General features: G+C 39.0%; 1 protein-coding gene across 2 annotated transcripts in view; it reads right to left on the bottom strand.

Annotated features, from left to right (window-relative positions):
• BLTP1 (bridge-like lipid transfer protein family member 1) overlaps nt 1–21,520 on the bottom strand; it is a gene marked incomplete at its 5' end in the record, with an annotated part of 114,037 nt that overhangs the window by 66,302 nt on the left and 26,215 nt on the right. For both annotated transcript variants that reach the window (XM_084262724.1, XM_084262725.1), the window contains 16 exons: nt 1,154–1,356; nt 1,772–1,899; nt 2,371–2,517; nt 3,364–3,484; nt 4,091–4,264; nt 4,717–4,787; nt 5,547–6,390; nt 6,786–7,044; nt 7,451–7,701; nt 8,855–9,132; nt 11,237–11,356; nt 12,185–12,313; nt 14,489–14,665; nt 17,407–17,547; nt 18,115–18,342; nt 20,488–20,696. In XM_084262724.1, coding sequence (XP_084118850.1) covers nt 1,154–1,356; nt 1,772–1,899; nt 2,371–2,517; nt 3,364–3,484; nt 4,091–4,264; nt 4,717–4,787; nt 5,547–6,390; nt 6,786–7,044; nt 7,451–7,701; nt 8,855–9,132; nt 11,237–11,356; nt 12,185–12,313; nt 14,489–14,665; nt 17,407–17,547; nt 18,115–18,342; nt 20,488–20,696 — 3,480 coding nt within the window. The remainder of the gene's footprint in view (nt 1–1,153; nt 1,357–1,771; nt 1,900–2,370; nt 2,518–3,363; nt 3,485–4,090; nt 4,265–4,716; nt 4,788–5,546; nt 6,391–6,785; nt 7,045–7,450; nt 7,702–8,854; nt 9,133–11,236; nt 11,357–12,184; nt 12,314–14,488; nt 14,666–17,406; nt 17,548–18,114; nt 18,343–20,487; nt 20,697–21,520) is intronic.

Below are 21,520 nucleotides of genomic sequence, written 5' to 3'. Positions count from 1 at the left end.
TTTTTCTAGTGACATTTCTAATGGAACATTTTAAATAATTTTATACCTACTGCCTATTAACTCACACAGAGAGCTGAATATCAAGTACCTGGGGAAAAGAAATACTGAGTCAATTTATATCCCTTCCAATCCTCACTCTCTGCCCCAAACTTATACTTCAAAAGTGATTGCAGTTACACGTGAAATGCTAAGATCCCTAGAAAGGCATTTCTCACACCTTTTAAATAGAAGATAATCTTTTATTTCTAACCAAGAAAACTCATCAATCGGCCTTCTTGAATGTCTGCAGCCCACCTAACGTGATGTAAGTGCTACGATTCTACCCTTAACTAAGAAAAAATGGAGTTAATAGCTTTAATGTTCGCTTACAGCTTTATTTTTCCTCCAATTTCCTTTTCTCTATCATTTTTGCACAGTGCTGGGATTTGGGGGCTGTGTATTGTATGGTATTTTTATCATATTTGTTTCAGAGGGCACTTGCATATGTCCTAAAGATTGCTATTCTTAATGGGACAGAGTAAAACACAGCACTAAGTGACATAGATCCCACCAAAATTGCATCAGTTCAAAAAAACCCCAAACTGTCTCCACTTTGGTCATCTTCCCAGGTAGGCTTTTTCAGGATCAGCTGAATTTAATTCCCAGTCTCTTGAAGGAACTTTCTTAACACAAAGACAACGACAACTGGGTAGTTCTCATTTCCAGTTTTATAGGCACTATTAAAAATCTACAGTTTGTCATGCTAAAATCACCAGCACAACAGGCACATTACACTTGTCTTGAAATTGTTAGAGTGTAGTAAGAAAGCAAATGGTAGCTGAAAAGAGATCAACTTCAAGGAAGGGAGCCCAGGCCTGGAATTTTAATCGGTATATGTCCGTATTTACAGTTGAACCCATCTGCACACAAACTGCATAGAAGTTTGTCTTGCTATTTTTCACACTGCCTCCACTTAAATCCAGCATCTTAGTAGAATTCAAGAAAATCATTCAGAGTAACTATCCTAAACTTCTTTCTAGAGTACCTGCAAAACCTCCAGGTTCATGTCTTTGTCTGCATTGATAAAGAAACCCACAACCAAACTACAAGATCAAGGCCAACTACAGCCACTTGCTTTTATGAAAGCTGACATTTCCACAACTTAAAGGCTTACCTGTTGTGTCAAGGCCTCTGAGTTGTCCATGAACACGATGGATGTTCAATTTAGCAGCAATTTCTTTTCCTTTTTCTGCTCCAGCGTTGGATCTCAGTGAGCCAGAAGACTGGGGCTGCATTTTACTGGTTTGGATGTAACGATCAAATGTGACAGAATTCCTCCCAGTTTCTGCATTGTTTGAAGTCTCCTCAACTATGCCCCTTGGAATACATGGGAGAAAAAACAGGAATTCAGCACATCTCAGATAAAATTCTAAACAAAGATAATAAAATTAAATATGTCTAAGTGACATTAGCATAGCAGTTTTAAGAAGAATTCTCTCAAACATAGAAGTTTTTGTAGGAAAATACTGAAAAATTTACTTTTATCTTGCATGACATATAAGCAAGAAAGAGTTACAATTGAAGTTCCAAAATTGTTCTGGAAGGGTTCCTCCCCTTCTTAAGGAAATTGTAATTCTATTTTGATATTAGATGTTAGTCTGCCACACTTTATTGCTTAAGAAAGAAAACTTTATTCGAATACTCTTTAGAACTGAAAAATATGGGCATCACTAAGGCTTTTGACTAGCTCACCAAGGAAGAGCCACAAATACTGATATGTTCTTATTCTTACCTATTCATACGAACTTGCGTGGCAATTCTATCAAAACACAAAGCTACTAAGGAAACGTGAGTCACAGTTTTGCCAGAAGAAACCCCTGGAGATCCATCAACAGATGCTTGTAGTAAACACAGGTTCACCTACATGTAAAATTCCCCCAAACAAGAGAGAAATTTAGGAAAACAGGTTAAGTATACTTCGCTGATTTCTCATACAATTTTGCCTTTAACTTCTCAGTAAAATGAAAACATAAAAGATAGACCTAGAAAATGTAAAATCCAAATTTAAAGACATGGGAGTCAGTTATCCTTACAGTGGTGGTTATTTAACTTGCACACCCTCATTAATGAAATAGAGCAGCTCCAAAACATAGCATCTTGCTTGAAATACTAGTCATGTGGGACAAATACACAGTTCCACTTAAGCCTCTGGGGAACTAACAGGAAGGAACTTCCTCTTGAAGGAACTTCCTTAGACACAAACAAGATGACAACTCGGTATTTCTCATTTCCAGTTTTATAGGCACTATTTAGAATCTACAGTTTGTCACGCAAAATAAGGGTAATCTGTGTGGCATGTGTCTCCCGATAAGATAAACAAAAAGTCATTACCTTTGGTACAGTAACATTGGCCTGAAGACCTTTAATTGTCACGTTATCTTGCTTCAGTGAGAGATTAGTCTGTGCTGGTCCCTGGTTTGTTGTTCCTGTAGTGGTAGATTCTATTTTTGTTCCTCTAATATCTTGCTTTGAAGACAACTTGGAGAGAGGAAAAAAATAATTTATTGTCACTAAAGTTCCGTGCTAAAGAGTGACAGGATGGTATTCAGCAGTGAAGCAGCAAGAGATTCTGACATCACTTCAGGCACCATATCATGACTTTGAGAACAAGGACTGTAGCACTTAAGAGATGTGGTAGGCTTAGATCCATAAGGGCAGCAATGCCATTCCACAATAAACTTTCCAATGACCAGATTTCAACTAAAAGTTTGAGTTCTACATAAGTAAGTGATAGAAACCAACTTCATATGAAGTAAATAATTAGCATCTGGTACACTGCAAAGTCTAAGAAATCACAAAATATAGATATGGTCATTAGCTTGGACAGAAAGAACTAATTACACACTACAGCTATACTGTTATTTTCAACATAAATGAATATTTTAAGATACCAGATCAACTGCAAGGAAAACACACACACTTGCACAGCTTACTGTGAGCTTTCCCCTCTGCCGTGAAAGAATCTATGATGTATTACCAATGTGGGTATAATACACAAGAATATCAGTTACAGTCACTTCTAAGAACAGAACATACTTTCTGCAAATAATCATAGCTACTGATTAGACCATCCAAAGCAGAAAAACTTCACTTCAATCCTTTAAGAGAGATTTCTGGCCACTGAAACTCAGTACATAACAGCTGATTATAACACACACACGTACATTAAGCACAATGTAAAAACAAACTCCAAGCAAATATAGTGATCAGCTACTGTATCTCCAAGCCCTGACTGCAATCCAATGCAAATCCAACCTTCTACATCAAATACAGAAAACAATATTCTTTCAAATCCTTATGCATCTTTCTTGTTCCCTTTCTTACATTTTCCGAGAAGCTCGTTTTGCTGTTCTGCACGGCATCTCGAAGAACTTTGCAGTGCAGGTCATCAACAATCGCTGCAGGGTGTCGGGAGCTAGCGCAATGCACCATCGCTTCTATATACCTGTGAGAGGAAACAAGCCCACAGCAGACCATTCAAAAGCCCAGTTTCAACTGACACACCATCTATAACACAAGGGGAAATCTCAGTGGTCTGTGGGGACAGGACAAGGGGCAGTGGTCTCAAGTTGGAACACAGGAAGTTCCACACCAATACGCAGAAGAACTTTTTCACGGTGAAGGTGACAGAGCCCCGGGAAAGGCTGCCCAGGGAGGTGTGGAGTCTCCTTTTCTGGAGATATTCAAGACCTGTCTGGATGCCTCCCTGTGTGACCTGTACTAGGGAAGCTGCTTTGGCAGGGGGGTAGGACTCTATGATCTCTGGAAGTCCCTTCCAACCCCTATGATTCTGTGAATAACGTTTAAGTAACACTACAGAGAGAAAAATGAAGCACAGACAGACGTAAAGGGCACTTCCCAGGTCAGCATAACATTCTGGTTTCAAAGGGAAGTGGCAAATTACATTCACCGGGGACAAGGCCCTACTGTTCCACCAGTCAGGTTATTCAGTTCTCTTACTTAAATGTTTGCTGAACAAAACACCTTTGATTTTAGACAATTTTTAGCATAATCACATTGCGACTGCAGCAGTAAAAGTAAAATTAATTACCTATCCAATGCCTCTGCTACAAGAGGAGTCAGAACTACATCTACAGTTCCTTTTACTTCTACTATCGCCGTTGTCCGTGTCTGGAAGATAGGGTGATCCAATGTCCATTCTTCTGTTATTGTTTCATCATCTGTATTTTCTGCAGACTTCTTTTCCAAAGGAGTGTAAGGTGTGCTAAAGTCAAATACACATTAATAAGCTAGGTTTGTAAGGAAATACTTAAGTGGCCTGGTATCATTTGAATTCTTTGTAAAATGCATATAATGTCAGACTTCTTTCAGCAGGGAGCTTAGAAAGCACACAAATGTAATCCCAGGGCAAGATCCTTCCCCAGATTCAAGTTCAGCTTTTGGTAACACAATGGACACTTGCCATAAGCACTTCCCAAATTAATTTAAATCACATTGCAATTCACAGTCTTGAAAACATACCACACTATCAACAGTGTACTTTCTTTTTGACCAACATTTTGTAACAGATTCCACTGTTCTAAACCAGATCAGTACATAAAGCTACAGCACAAATCAAATTTTGGAAGGGCTAGCAAGAGCAAAAGTTAACAAGGGTATCAGGGAAATCCTACTCTTGAAAAACATGGTAACGATGTTATGCAATATGCAACTTACTTAGATGTTGATCCTGTAAGCTGCATGCCTCTGTCCAGTAACGAATTAGCTGTGAGACCCTGTTTAACAATCTAAGATGAAAAGAAACATATTACACTCCTTCTATACATGGAAAAAATACCCAAGAAATCTTCAAATAGAGATACTCCTTATATTTTTTTCTTAAAAGAATCCTTCACATGCACATTCTCCAATACAGTATACAGAAAGTCCTGGCTTTATTTTAAAAAATTACCTGAGAGATTAAGTTACAAAGTTTTTACATAGATAGTGACTAATTGCTTAAAAAAAAAAAAAAAGCAAATACTGATCTCTCAAAGTCTTTTGTTCACGAGCACAAAACTAGAATTAAATTCTAGAGTGTAGACACCTATTTTCTATCAAGTTATTTCCATTATTTTCCATGTATTTCATTTCACCTCCTTCCTTAAGCACGCACACTCACATTACATATAAGATGCTTGGGGGAAGCCCGAGCATTTACACAAAATCATTTGAATCTTAAGTTTCTTGGTTATACTTTAACACTATTAAATGTACCACCACTGAAATTCTGTGAAACGGTTTTGTTTCAACAAAACTCACATAAATATCTTTCAGTCAGCACCTAATTCAACAGGCAGCGTTTTTATGTGCAACGATGACACTTCAGAAAAGATGTGATCCACAGAGTTCTAACGCCCCAGCCACACAGCCTGACTGAAGTCAGAAATACAAGGCATTCCTTAACTAAGAGCAACAAGTTTCAAGTTTCTTCTAGCTTTGTTTCCACTACAGGTCTACTACACAACTTCAGCTTGTTTTGAATTCCTTTCTTTACTCATCCATACCTTAAAAGTTGGGACAGAAAGCTGCTCAAAGGATGATGAACTTTCTTCACTCGTTGGCGTGTCAAGGTCTAAAGGGCGATGTAATGAGGACTTTGAAGTTCTTTTGTTAGTTGGATGCTTTACCGACCAATTGATCACCTGGAACTGTGTAAGATAATTTTGGTAACATGCCATTACAGGCTGCTGGGAAGTAATTTGCTCACTTTCCACAGTCTTCTCAGATTCCATGACATACATGTTTTCAACATGCTCATCTTCTCCTCCCAGAGCCGAAACAAAGGAGGCCTGTGAAGGATGAGTTTTAATTGGCAATGTTTTAACATCTTGACTCATTTCTCCATGGATTGTGCTTGTTAAGGGCCCTTCCACACTGTGATAAATTGACCCTCTACTATATTCAGTTTTCTGAGTCTGCTTTTTTCTCTTCTTCCTCCCTGGATATGTTCCTGGACCTTCATCACTACTTATTGGCTCAAACTCCTCTGCTGCAGAGAAATAAGCTTCGCTATCAGCCATTGACATACTGGAATCCATTGAACGATACTGGTGAAATGAGTTTGAATCTGCAGATGGAGTATATGGAAAAGAACCAAAGCTCCTCCTCTGTTTTGGGGAGTCCAAGACGTTCTCATCACTGCGAGACACATCACTGCTGAACTGCACACCAACTGGAACAGGCTGCTTGTCTCCATAGAAGGCTGCAGTGAGACTCTTGGTACTCCCAAGCCGGGTGGAACACACAGATGCTTGCCGCTTCAATGGAGACCTCAAGGGAGACTGACCAACAGGCCTCTCCTGGTTGCCAGGGGATGCAGGGCTGCCCTCTGCACACTCAACTGCAACACTGGAAACAAAAATTAAAGTTCTGTTTTCTTATTTTAATATTAATGCTTCTCTTTTTATATTATAGGATCTGTGAAATGCTTTGGTGATGCCATGAATTACTATTAGCATAGCAATTATTTTCATAGCACTGATTAAATATTAAATTCTGCCACTTGTTAATCCATTTGTCTACATTTAGAGGATATAAAAACCAAACTGTAACAGCAAGAGCTGTTGTCTTGCTGGCAATCATCCCTTATTAGGGATCCAAACTTCCATTCCAACTAGGAAATGCATTTCAGCAGTACCATGAGAAAATAACCAACACTTTATTAAAACTGCTAAATGCAAGGGGTATCTCTGTAGTGTGTTCAAGAGTCAAGTTATACTTGTACCCAGACAGAGAATACTAACCTTCCATGACCATCTTCCCGTTTTGCACCAGACAAGAACTCCTTCTGTGCCAAGTGATCCTCAGTAGTAGACAACGGGCTGTCCTTCTCGCCTGCTAGCAAGGGGAGCGCAGCACTGGAACTGCTCGTTTCTTCTGAAGATGAGGAGGAGCTGTGGGAGCGCAACGGCACTTGCAGGCTTAGATGCTGCGCTTTTCTTTCTATTTCTATTCCCATAGATCTGCATTCCCAATCTTTCCGTTTCACTCCGTTTGCTTTACCTAGGATCAATGACAGAAAAATCGAACACCTGGTAACACCACAGCAATGGTTTCTTTCCTGCCCACTGATGTAAAAGTCACTATCAAATAGAAGCCTTAATTTTGAAATGCTGATCGTGCTAATGAAAACGAATAGTGTCATAGCAGCAACACAACAAATTGTCTTGGTAGGTTGCTTTCTATTTAAGTAGAACAGATTCAAGTCATAAAGCTTTGTTATTCAGAAAGGAGTTGCAAGTTACTAGAAGAATTATTCATATGAACACTGCTTTCAGAAGCGAACCACACCACTGCAAGACGCACAAGAACACAACTGTAATCAGAAAGACTATAAAGATTAATGTGCAGTTAAGAAGTTACACTTTGGGGGAAAATAGAGTAAAATTAAAGCACAAGGCATTCTCACCATCTAAAATTTTAGGAATCTCCTTAGTAATTATCCATTCTCCCGGCTGCAGTAAAGACTGCCCATAAAACATGTCTGATTCTGCACTTGTACTTGAGAAAGCAGAGCTGCTGGAGGGTGTCAGTTCCTCGAGTTTGAAAAAATCTAGTCCTGTTAACGTGCCACCGAAGAATCGACAACCACCAAGACAGCCACACTTGTTCTTGCTTCTTTTATTTCGCAAAGTGTCATCAGGCCACAAAAACCACAATCTGTATAAAGTCAGAAAAAACAGAAAACAAAAACACGACCACATCAACACATTTAAATCCAGTGAAAACAAGATTAGAAGACATCTCTTCTATTTGAGCTCCTATTTCGTTCAGTGTGAAATAAGTAAGATTTGCATCTGAAACACAGCTGTCAGACATAAAACGAAGGATTAGCTCCAGAAAGCAGCAAATCAGAAATGTATACGCAGTGCTCAGGCACAGATTATGTCCACTTGCTACAATACACACCAACAGCAGCAACCCTGTCACACACACACACACAGAATCACAAGGTTGGAAAAGACCTTTAAGATCATCCAGTCTGACCGTTCCCGTCCTATGCTAAACCACATTCCTAAGTACCTCATCTACCCGTCTGTTAAACGCATCCAGGGTCAGTGACTCAACCCCCTCCCTGGGCAGCCTGTTCCAGGCCCGGACAACTCTTTCAGTGAAGAACTTTTTCCTAACATCTAATCTGACCCTGCCCTGGTGCAGCTTTGTGCCATTTCCCCTTGCCCTATCTCCTGTCACCTGGCTGAAGAGACTATTGCCCGCCTCCCTACAATCTCCTTTCAAGTAACTGTAGGTGTTGATAAGGTCTCCCCTCAGCCTCCTCTTCTCCAGGCTGAACATCCTCAGCTCTCTCAGCCGCTCCTCATAGGATTTGCCCTCCAACTGTCTCTCAGTGCAGAGGGAAGCACTGCAAATGCAGCCCACACAGGTGAATGTTGCTTATGCCAAAGGCAATTGCTCTCTGCGGAGACACACAAGTCACAGTTACACCAGACATCTTATTCACAGCTGCTCGTCAGCTCTCTCAGGATTCTTTAAGGCCTTTTTCAGTCCAGACTCAGAACAAAGGACAAATTCAATTCTCTCCTCTCCCTGATCTTCATTATAGGGGATAAAGGAAAGCATAAGGAAAAACAAATTTTGCCAAAAATCACATAATTTTCTATAGCCTAAATACAATCAAGCCACTGATCCCACAGCTAAGTATTCAACATTAAAAAAAAAGAAGAAATTATAATCTACGTAAGCAAAAAAAAAACAGCACCAAAAGCAAACCAAAAAAGTTCCTTCTTTAGATAAATGCATCAACTTATGCCCCAAAAAACATAAGTGCATCTGCTTCTATCATTTCTCTTACCTCTTGGTTCGGTTGTCATGTGTTTCTAAGAAATGCCTCTGTACTTCATGCTTAGAAGGATGGTCTGCAGCTAAAGCAATGTCAGCAGTGATGAGCCCCAAGTTGACAGAGCCCGCTTCCAGCCAATATGCCCTCCTTAGTATGGGCTGAAGACCAGTTCTGCAGTTGTTCACCTGCTCAACGTACTGTCTCAGTTGGAAATCCTGAATAGCAGCACTTATACCTTCTCCAACCGACTGGTTGTGGAGGTTGCAATTCGCAATACGTATGGCGCCCATCTGGAAACATGATTTAAAACATCAACTTAGTCAAGAGTGAAACAAAAAAAGGAGTAGCCTTAAACCAGTTAACACACCACCTACTACAACCCAGAAAGATCTCAGTAAACAACTCCCTCAAAAAAGGACAGAGAAGGAATTCTGTAAGTGAGCATACACACACACACACACACACACACACACACACACACACACACACACGGTGGCAAGCTTAGAAATTAGCTTCCTTTTTAAATAAAAACAACAATTTTAAATCGGAGTCTCCCTTTATAATGGGATCAGAAAAGAAAGCTCAATTTTGGATAGATATGTTAATGAACCTTTAAAACCATTAAAGGTTTAATGATTAAGGTTTAATCATTATTAAATTCTTCACTATCATCTAAAAGCCAAGAAATCTGGAACTTTCAAAATTAGATATGTGATTTGATACGATAATATATCATTCTATGTCCTTAGACTAAAACATTGATTACATAATTTGAATATAAAGCTGTATTAACTCTACAATTAATACATGCCTCAGTGAGACATTTATGTTAAACATTGCAAAAGTCAAGAAAATTCCAGAACCTACACCATACTGAGATCCTTACGAACTGCATTACAGTAGTCCTTATACGATCTCACACTATTTCTTGCTTCAGCAAAACTCCAGTAGTTTGCTGAACCAAGCAAGAGGCTGCTGCTGTCCAGTGAAATTGACGGGACCAGCAGGAGCACACACTCTTCAAAGAGAAACCAGAACTTCCTGCTTTACCTTGGCTGTGGGAACTGGTCTCCATACAACTAACCCACCTGCCCACAGGGTATCGATCCTCCCCAACACTGGCGTAACACTAAATAAAAGATGTCCTGTCATACATTTTATCTTCAAACCCGACTAAGTTCCCTGCAGGGCTTGAGACCTCTTCCAAAAGGTCACCAGCAAAGTACCGGAAACCTCAGATCAAGTTTGCAAACTTTCCACAAGGAAAGGGAAAGCTGAAAATAGAACCTGGCCACGGAACAGTTACTCACAGACTCAGTATTACATTATTACTTCACAGCTCTATCACAGACTACAAAAGGCCACTGGAAGCTTCTTTGGTTTAATTTTTTTAAATTCAGATGAAACATTCAGGATGTAATTTTCTAGAGTGGTTCAGGTTAAGCTATCTTTGAAAATACTGCCATTCATATTTATGCCTGCAAACACAGTTAATATCTGTGATGGTGCTTTTTAATACTGGACTCATAAGAATTTGGAGACTCAAGTGCATTTTGTCACCACCACAAAGACAGCAAGCCATTCAAACAAGATACTATGTCACTGAAAATGTCTAAAATAATTACCACTTGCCTTCCATTAGATATTGCTCATTAAGTGAAGCTGTGTGCAAAACCGTACACATGAAGTCTACCTTTTAGAGCCAAATACATTGATGGACAACACAACTATTAGTCAGTCATACCAGCATCGCACTTATTTTCTGCTGTTACCACTATTCAGTTGTCTCTTAATTTCTACTTGGTCATATTGAATGAATTGATTCCAGTTTTCTCTTTTACAGCAGGGTAATGGAGAGAATGTCAGCTCTCCACTGCACCTACTTTTTTGCACAGGAGGTACACTATGCAGTGTTCTGGACTCTGGCAGGCAGTGGCACTAACACTTCTCCCTCTACCAAAGATAGACCTTAATTCAAACAGCTGCATCACATATGATCGTGAGTTATCAAATATTGACTTGTACACAATCCATATCAGTAATTTCCAGTTGCTGAGTTACTGACTTAAGAGCACAAGTTCTTACTAGCTCTCTAGTAAGGTTTATATTGCCCAGTGTTAAGGTTTTTTTACACTGATCCAGCAGCTTCCACTCTTATTTTGGCAGACATCCACTCCTCCTTACCTTTTCCAAAGATCATTAATGGGATTACTATGCAGAAGCCAAATTGACATACTCATAGCCCAGACCAAGCCAACATTTTATCACCTAAAGTTCCAGAAATTCTGCTTAGCCTACTGCATATAACCAAGCAGTAAATTCAGGTAGCTATTCTATCAGAGAACACTATAGACAAAGAAGTGTTATAGTTGCTGTTAAGAGAAATATTTCTACCTTTATATTGGTGGCACAGCCGTGTTCTACCACATACAGATCTGCTCCATCCATGGCTAAGCGTGTCATAGTATACTTTAAGTCATCGGATGTTGGGCAGGGTCCAGGGACACAGTTCATCTGATGGTTAAAGAAACCCAAACAAAACCAAAACACACACATTTAAATATATATATTAGGAGTTTTAGATTCATTTGTTCTTACTTTTATATATGTTCTGCTTAAACTAGAGCAATAAGAAGTTATTAATTCTACCCTATCAACTATGAGATGGAGTTTCTGTACTGAGGTTTATTTTAACTAGTACACATTCAATTCTTCTGTCCAACATCAGAGGACCCAGCTGGCTCTCCTGGCTTCCACCAGGAAAAGGCAAACCAAGGCTAATTGAGAACATCACAAGAACTGGAACAAAACAAGGAGGCTGTCAAGAGACGAAATCCAGGCATCACACTTAATACATGGCAAGCATATTTTGGAGTTCAAGTGACTGCGTGGATGAATTCCAAGAGACAAGCACCAAAAGTAAAATCCACGATGACATGATGCATAAGTAAGAATTCATGAGGGTTTTTTTTGGGGGGGAAATAAAATAAATTTAAAAAACACAGAAATATGCCAGGAGAGTGAGTGGACATGTGACCTTTATCCCTTAAGGGCTCCCGGGATGTGCCCTGTGTCACTAGAGAAGTAAGAAACTGGGCATGACTTCTGTGGATACTGCTTCTCAAAATAATTCAGAGCACAAAAGTATTGGGCACATCCACAGGAAAATCCAGAGAGAATTGCTTTTCTTCCTAAAACATAATTAACTGTAATTTCTGAAAGGGAACATCTAGTCTGATGATCTATCCTCCATGTGTCTTGATAACTTTAAGGTTGAATTTCTAAACTGTTTCAAAGAATATGTGCAAATACAGCAAGCAATTAAGACAGATGAAAAGTTACCTTGGAGTCACAAAACCGACGATCGATTCCATGTTGGCATATCACTACAGATTTTGGCCTTTCCAGTTCAAACTCCTGGCACACCACATGAAATACAAAGGTCTGCCCCCATTCCAGAAGGCACGCAAGCTGTAAGTGGACAGTGTGGAAGTACATATCAGAGTACTGAAGAATATCACCAAAGGCTGGGAGGTGAGGAGGCTCTCACTGTTACTCTCTGTTACTCAAGGCTGATTTTTGCTTTCGTGTGTGTCACAACACACAAACCTCTCTAGTTTTTCATGGATAATGCTAAGATATTCAGTAATTTTCTAAATTATTTATTAATACAGGGAAATGGCTTTCATTATTATGGTCGACCAAGAATTTCGCTGTAAAGACAGAGGTCCCCTTATTCTAACTCAAAGAAACCCCTCAAAACACTCCATTACCTTCATAATTTAAATGTCAGGCTTCCTTGTATATAAGTAACAAAGTTACATCTAGAAAGCACAGGAGGAAACTGAACACTGCTGAATCTCACAGGACCTAGTAATTAATCTACTATTGATTCATATCTTTTATATAGTTAATCCATTCATAAAGGAAATGATTCACAACCACCCATCTTGACTATGAGAGAGAAATGGGCTTTCCCTGGCTAGCCAAAGGAAAGGGCACCTCAAATCAGCACTAATTTAACTGGAATTTATTATAGCACAAAAATCTATCCTCTTCCCTTTAGCACGGTCCCTTCACAAATTCAGACAATTCATCACGCCATGGAAGGAAACAGAAGATTGAAGTTCTGCTCCACAGCAGCACTGACAAGAAGAATGTAATGGAACAAAATTCCCATATGAAGGATACATCGAGAATGGTTTTGTAGAGGGTTAAAAAAATCCTGAAATTGCATCAAGCATTTCAAAACTTGCTCCAACCTTAGAGTACTTTGAATCAACTAGGTTTCATTTTGAAGCACAGAGCAGTGGAATAAATGCCATAGCTTATCTGAATCAGTGGCAGCATTTTGGGAATACCGCCACAGAAGTCCATGTATGTAGCATGAAAATGTATCTGGAGTATATTCTTTGTATTTACTGAAGGTGCCTTAGTTTGACTTTGCTGCAGAGGTCTCCTAACGAAGTACATTTTTAATCCTAGAAAATAATGCCAATGTTTAAGGGAATAGGAGGACTGAAAAGCATATTTTTTAAAAAGTAAATAAACAAACAAAAGAATAAACACTAAATAGAATTTCTGTGCTTTTCCTGTGTCTCTGAATACACTGACAAAGCAACCTTTTGTAAAGATCTGGCAGCCAACATCAGAAATAAAGTGTAATCTTGTAGTCAGTATTACTCAGGAAAAATAAAAAGTAACATAAATGGCAAAACTAGGAGCCAGTTCTAACACTGACCTAAGAAAAGCCAACACTCTGAAAGCAGACTGTGGTATCCTGGGACCAAGCATCACAATTTATGAAGTGAGCCACCAGCTACTCTCCTGCTGAGGCCTGTCCATAAGTTATCTCATTTGTCTCCTCCTTCATAATGTAACTTTGTTTTTCCACAGAAAAGACAGAGCTTTATCTGCAAGCTAAATTCTTGCCAGATGCTCAACTCGGTATCCTTATTGCTGGCAGCATCCCTTCACGCAAAAGTTGATTTATCTCCAAGAACGTTACACCCGAGGAATATCACATTGTCTTTCAGCCTGCAATCACAACTGGACACTTCATTTGTCCTTCCCAGAGAGTTAACCAGTGGGGGTAATGATCTCCAGAAGTCAGCATCACAAAAGCAACATCAAACGAAGTCACAGCCAACTAGGTTAAGTCATCTCGTACTTAAACCTCTTACATATATTTTCCTTCCTCCTCTTCATCACATTACCTAGTTTATGGCTGGAGGTATCCAAAAACACCTCCTCTATTTAGAGAGAAGTATTATTTACTCTGAATTAAACCACTTCAAGTGCCTGTAACTACTGTGGTTTCATTTCTAATCAGTATTAAATACATTAACAAACACAGCTGTAACATGCAAGTGTTTACATATAGCAACAACAGTGTTCACTACTGACCTGTTACCACCACCCTTCAGATTCTCATGTACCACTAGCCACCCTGTTACACCGAGATTTAAGATGAATATTCAGCTCATCTAGCATCTCCTATCCATTCACAGAAATGGTTAGATTGTCAAACTACAAAGATAAGGTTACTCAAATCATAGATGCCTCCAAATTTAGCTGAGATCACATGTCAGCTTTACAAGAAAGAAGGAAGGTAATGCTTCAGAGCGAATCATTTCTAAACGGTACCTGTGGTGCCGTGACTTTGGCTGTCAGACTCCCAGCCTGTACGTCTATCAGCCACGCATATTCCAAAGTATCACTTCCCAGAGGCAGCCCTTCTGCTGAAAACATCGCGTGAGCACGCAGCTGCAGGCCTGACAGGCTGATGTGACCCTCTCGAAGGACTTCATCCACTGCAGGCCGCTGTTATGGACAAGGTAAAGCTATTATTTGCAAGAAGTTCATCAAGAGAAGGGCAAAAACTGTGTAGCCAGAGATGCTCCACACACCAAATAGAGAGAGGGACAATTCGTGATCCATGTATGTTAGGATGATGAACTTTTTATTTTAAGGTTGAGCAGGGAAGTATCAAACAGCATTTTGAAATATGTAATATGGATAGAGGGTCCAATTTTTATATAAACACCACGAAATTTTTATGATTTTACATTAAACGGCAAGAATTAGTGCAAAGTCAAACACTAGGTAGCAGTAACACACACTTTCTTAAAGATATTTTTTAAAAACCTGCCACCCTCATGTTTATAATTTCAACCACCAGAAATTTCCAGGCAGAAATCTTATTTGTCTGAGTTGATTTTTCAGAATTAAAATACATCCAACTAAAAAGAACAATTAAAACCTAAGGCAAATATATAACCACAGCATCACTAAGTCTAAACAGTGACATGACTGAAAGAAGTCACACAGTATGTCTCAGGGCTGTGAAATTATATCATAAAAATATAAAGGTCTTGCCTGCAAGCTTGTTTCTGCTTCTATGAATTACAATATAATCATTAAGTTACAGGTCTGAACAACATTTAAGGGTCTCGGTGCACAATATAAATTCTTATTCTGTGTGTTCTTAAATAGGCACCTATTCAAATGCTTGGATTCCTCATAAGATAAACAAAAAAGCTCCCCCTCCCAAAAAAAAACCAAAACCGCCATGAAAGTAACATACAAAAGCCTTCCAGCAGATATGGATAATGTAACTGGAAATTCATATGATATAATTTTTCATTACATAAAGGTTTGTATGTTCAAGCTGTAATTGCCATCAGCTTCTGCAACTAACTGAAGAACAAGTCCCACATCCATATACTTAGCTTCTGACAAAACCAATGAGGAAAATGGAATTTTGTCTGCCATCATGCTGCCAGCACATCAACTTTCTGTGGCACTCAGAAGACAGCTCTTTTAATCCCATATGGATTATGTATCTAAGAAGCTGGTGAAGGGTCTGGTAAAAAGTCTCATGAGGAGTGGCTGAGGGAACTGGGACTGTTTAGCCTGGAAAAGAAGAGGCTCAGTGGAGACCTTATTGCTCTTCACAACTCCCTCAAAGGAGGTTGTGGTGAGCTGGGGGTCAGCCTCTTCTCATAGGTAAGTAGTGACAGGATGAGAGGGAATGACTGCCAGTTGTGCCACGGGAGGTTCAGGTTAGAAATTAGGAGAAATTTCTTCTCAGAGTTGTTGAGCATTGGGATGGGTTGTCCAGGGAGGTGGTGGAGTCACTGTCCCTCAGGGTGTTCATGGGAAGGTTGGATGACATGGTCTAGTAAGTAATATAGGTGGTTAAGGGGACTGTTGGACTTAGATGATCTTGGAGGTCTTGTCCAACCCTCTATGATTCTATGATATGCAATTCCTGTGACTTCATCCCATCACTTTCTTCAGATTGCTGCTAAAGACAGTGTTGCAACCAAAACCCAAGATGTTTGGATTTTACTTGCGCATTGGGGATTTAGTCTTAACTAATCAGAGGTCAAGAGAATAGCACCTCAAAGACGTGAAGCCTCCCAAAATGACATTTAGGTTTTTCCCATTAAAAGTTCATTATTTGTTACAATTCCTTTATCTACACTGATTTGCAGTCAGTTGTTATACTTAAGGTACTTTCATGCTTGTGGTTTGGTCTAGAAAGATGAAACAAGCATCCACCAGCTCCTTTCATTAGCTTACTGACATGCACCTTCATCTGTATACAGTGCATAAGATCAAAGAACCAATTTGATTCATACAGGCCATTGGCTGCAACGCATTTCAGGACGTGACGTTTGAAACTGATATAGCCTGTAAGGCACGGTCAAAGTATCACAGCGCTCTTAATGTGTGCTGTCAACTAAAATGTGCATAAATAAAAGACAAACTCCAACTGTTCGCTAACCACCCCTCAATCAGGGTAACTTCTTGTGTTAACGAACTTCAGCCTCAGCTCCTCATGGAGCTGAATTTATCTGTAAGGGCAACTTTCGCAAGTTTATTAAAATCAAAGTAGTATATGCCAAGCCAACACGGCACAGACATCTCCTAACCATGTCTCATTTGGTACTTCCTGAAGTAAGGCCCCCGAGTCCCCCACCAGAGGAAGACTGTAGGTCATGACAGTATCTTGACCATAAGATACAGATCCAGCAGTGTGATTTAGTCTGGTAACACTCAGAGAATACGTGCAAGATGCAGTTATTCTACTTACTACCAGATGTGTAGTTTTAAAACTATATATTTAAAGTGAAATACATCCAGCCACGTGTGTCGATATTTACAGTCTTTTATAAAACAAATTATTATTTAAAACTGACAACAAAACACACAGAAGGAACCAAAAAAACCCCATGCACAGACAAGAGATCGCTCATTGGTTCGAAGACCAGTGTAAATACGACTCCGTTTCCTACAGAACTTTCTCTAGAAAGATATTAAGAAAAATTAAGAAAATACAATCTCTTCTTTTGTACATTTCAATAAAATGCAAAGAGAATAGAAATTTTTTTTCAAATACACATCAGATTTTTCTTTAATACCTCTTATGATTCCGAAGCCTTACTACTGGTATGTGTACCACAGGAAAGTCCGTAACAAGAAGGAACTCAATGTTAAGATGATTGTAACTTCCACAATACAGACACACACATGCAAACATGTAAAAACCAGCTTACTACCTGATAGTTGTCATTCAGAAACAAATTCACCGGAGACAGTACAAGTTGAAGCATTGTTTCTCTAAATCCTTTCTTCATCTCAAAACACAGCCTTTCCAAGAAAGCTGTAGGACACTCAGGACCATCTGGACTACAATGCTAAAATAAAAATTGAACAAGTGTTTCAGAAAATAAAAATATAAAACAAGGTTGAAACTGTAAGATTAGAAGCAAACCTGCAAGCTGGAAGTACACTAATGTTTCTCCAAGTGGATACTCAAAAAAGAAGCTTGTACATAAAATTACATAAACAGCAATTCAAACCCATTTGGGTGAAGCCCATTTTTTTTTATCTGGCTTCCTATTCGAATTCCTGAGGATCCCCCAGAATGCAGCTGCACAGAGCAGAATGCACCATTAGAAGACAGTTTTGCTCATTAGCAGAGAAATCATAACAGTCAATCAAAGGTACTATCACACAAATTAAGTTCATTGAATAAAAGTAGTATCAAAAATTATCCAGTTCTGCCTCCCAGATAAGTAAATACATCGTGTCTCAAATTGGTTTAGCCACAATTTTAGTAGAGATTATACACCCACATTGGTAAGCATCACCCTGACTTAATGTTCCAGGGAGTTAACTTTAACATCAGATTATGAAACTAGAAAAAAAAAAGTATTAAAAATTACATGAATCAGAATATTTTAAGTTTCTCAAATACTGACCACTGGTAATCGCCCATGCACTTTGTACAGATTAACAAGCACAGTGATGTCCCATGGACGTAAAGTAAGAGGGTGAACTGGCTTGACTGAACTTTCGTTTTCTTTTTTGTCATTTTCCACTCCAACAGCTGTCCATCCAGAGCTTGAAGATGTTGACAGTGACAAAACAGGGCTTGAAATAACTTCTTCAAAATCAGTGTACATGTCATCTTCTCCAAAATAGTTTTCCTAAGAATCATTATAAACATAGGGAAAATAAATTCAAAGCTTACAGGCAACGTGATGAAATACAAATCCAACCTTTCCCTGTACATTTCCCTCCCTAAATTCCGTGCTATAGCTACAACTTCAGAAACATATACACTTTTATGACAAATGGTTACTTTAAGTGAGCAAATTTAGGTCATGTGCTTTGCAGGAAAAGAAGGGGTGCTCAGTAGTTCTCAAAGTACCCGTACCCCAAATGCATGTGATACAAATAACTATTCTCAAGTGCTACTACTGACATGAGAAACCAATTCTGTGCTTTTAAAGATAGGTAACTTTGCGAGTAAGAACAGCAAACACCCTGAAGGAAGCCATTCTCATTCAACCTTCTGAAACTTTTTGTCGGCATATTTCAAAGTCTTAAAGCAGCTTAACTAGTAGTTCAGAAACATTTCTCCCCCTCTTAAAAAAAAAGGGGGGGGCTAGACTCTCAAGGAGAAATTTTTGAATGATGCAGGTTTTATTTTCCTGTTAATTCAGTACATGGGAAGTGTTGGGGACTAAGGATTCTGTGGAGCAAAATCCTCTCTCACCAGAGGTTACAACACAGACAGTGTTGCTCCTGCATTCATTCTTAGAAGGTAATTCAGTCCCTTGGCCTCTTGTGCTGACAGAAGCGTTCCAACTATTCCAAACTCCACTGGCGATTTGTGGGATGCAAACAAAAGTGAGTACTGGACTGAAAATTCAACTGAAACACATTTCAATCTTATGAAGTTTCATGCTCCCCTCTTTCCCTTTTTGGTGCCTCATTTGCTTTCCAAAACTGCTTTATTCTTTGCATAAATCTGCAGTGCAAGCAAGCAAAGAGGAAGTGTACAAAAAAAGCTACTAAGCAACTGCAAGGTACCCATGTCCTTGAAACAGGTCTGCAGAAAAGGCAGCTCATTATCGGCCTTGATATAATGACTCCCATGGATGTGTACTTTTTACCGCCTTGTGTGGAGTCTCTGAAGTACTTTTGGTGTTAATACACATGAATTAAGTGCTACTCAATGGCTAAATTAAAAAAAACCCACCACAACAGAAACACCTTCAAAAATTAAGCAAAATTAATCTGCTTTGCATTTTAGCAAGGACAAAGTATGAAAGTGGATGTTACAATACAGACCTTGAAATATTTGTTTTTATAAGGCAGACCCAGCAGATGGTGCTAAGAACTCCAGTAACTTACTCCTGGTATCTCCTGCTGCGGATGCAAGGACCTATACATGATTCATTCACAGCCAGTAAGGGCTTCACTATAAAACAAACTATTTCCCATGAATAGAAGGTTTAAAACTGCACAAAGCATGCACATCTAGGAATCTCTCCCTGATCTTTTTAAATCTTTTAAAACAATTTTTAATAATTTCTAATGTTTTTTAATAATCTATTAAAAGATCAATGAAAACAAACCAAACCCACCAATTCAGCCACAATGCTTGCTTTCCTGCCTTAAAACCCCCCTGGAAATCTATTAGGAGATGCTGCCAGAGCAACTGGACAAAAAAAAAAGATGTCATCAGTTGCAAAAATACTGAAGAGAACAATAAATGCACATTTTAAAAAAAACAAGCCATGCACCTAAGTTGTCTCTTGAGATTTAGAAGATAAAAAGCTAGATTTAATCTAGGAAATCTGCACCTTAAAAAAATTAAGCCATCATAGAATAAAGGGATCTAACACAGCACTGTTTACATATACTTCCAGAGGCAAAGAGTACTGAAGAGGTGCTGCTTTGCTTGCTAAGACAGACTCCAAAAGAGGAGCTCAACAACCAATTCAAACATGGATGCATCTCCTCTGTACCTGAAATGAAATCTTTAAGATTTTTTTAATCTCTTTTTTAATACTGCAAAGTCAAAGACAACATTTACTGCACATGAAGTCCAAAGCTTGTACTTTTCCTAGAAAAGAAAATTACGCCAATACGGGTCTATATATTGAAGTCTTCTCGTTAGCCTCTGCCACCTGAATTAATCCCAGCTACGTCATATCACTGAAGTCATTGCAAACTAGTACATTTTCATCTAAAGAAGTTTTCCTCTAACTTCACATATCCTGCAGAATTTTTCCTAGATGCGACCCATCCATGAGTTTTATGAGTTGTGCTCCAATGCCTACCTTTATGGACAGAAAGGCTTTGAGCAGGGGTCCATACAGCGTTATCTGGGAATCCGGGGAGAGTTCCAGTTCCACATGGAGTTTATCCGGGGGCAGCTCTGAGGGGTCAAGGGGAAGGCGGGTTGAAGCTGTGGGAGATGAAATGACGCTCTCGGCTGTTTTCTGTGATGGCCTTAGCACTGATAACATTGTTTCTTCCATTTCCGACACTTTGGAGCAAAGTAAAAGAAGAAAACAGATTTTGATTGCAAGTTGGGCTTCTGATGGACAAAATTCTGCAATCATGAATGCATATTAAATATACAACTTACTGCAGCTTTCTAATTTGGATTGTAGAATTATGTTAATATGTCTATGCTACAGAACTGGGTTTTCATATCTAGTAGCTATGGGAAAATATAGAACTATAGAATATTTTAGTCAATGTTAATTATCAAGAGAATAACAATTCTTAAAGTAATGAGTTAAACAGAGTCATGCTTTCATTTCAGCATAAATTTCTCACAGCCATGCACAGCTATTGCGGAATAAACAGAAGTGAAACTGCAAAAGTCACATTGAAAACTTATTCTGAACCATATTCCTCTCAAACAACTCAACTGCTCCAGTCACAAAACCATTTGGAAATTCAAATCTGATTTCCTATCCCTTCTTTTCAGATTGAGCTAGGAAGAAGAAAGCATTTTTCCTTCTAGAAGTGAGGAAAGGTAATGATAAGGAACTGAGCAACTGGAAATGTTTTGGGGATGTAAAGTGATTGCTGCGAGGTGAAGAACTCCATGGGAAAATAAGAATTTTCATAGAGCATTGATGCTCCAGATGGAGTAAGATTTGAGGTGCCAGTTGAACTGGAAGAACCTGAAGATACAGAACTACAGTGAGTACACACCTGTAACCAGAAAACTTTCATGGCTGTAACTCACTATTATCGTCCATGATGCTTGCACCGCGTTTGCATTATGATATGTGTCATAAAGCAGCTAAGTGCCACCGCAAGATGACCACTTTTTTGGGGGGGAGGTGCATTTCTTGT

Source organism: Gallinula chloropus, assembly GCF_964237585.1.
Source record: "Gallinula chloropus genome assembly, chromosome: 4".
In the NCBI taxonomy this organism is placed as follows: domain Eukaryota; kingdom Metazoa; phylum Chordata; class Aves; order Gruiformes; family Rallidae; genus Gallinula; species Gallinula chloropus.
The sequence above is the reverse complement of the archived record's forward strand: the minus strand, read 5'-3'. Positions and strand labels throughout refer to the sequence as shown.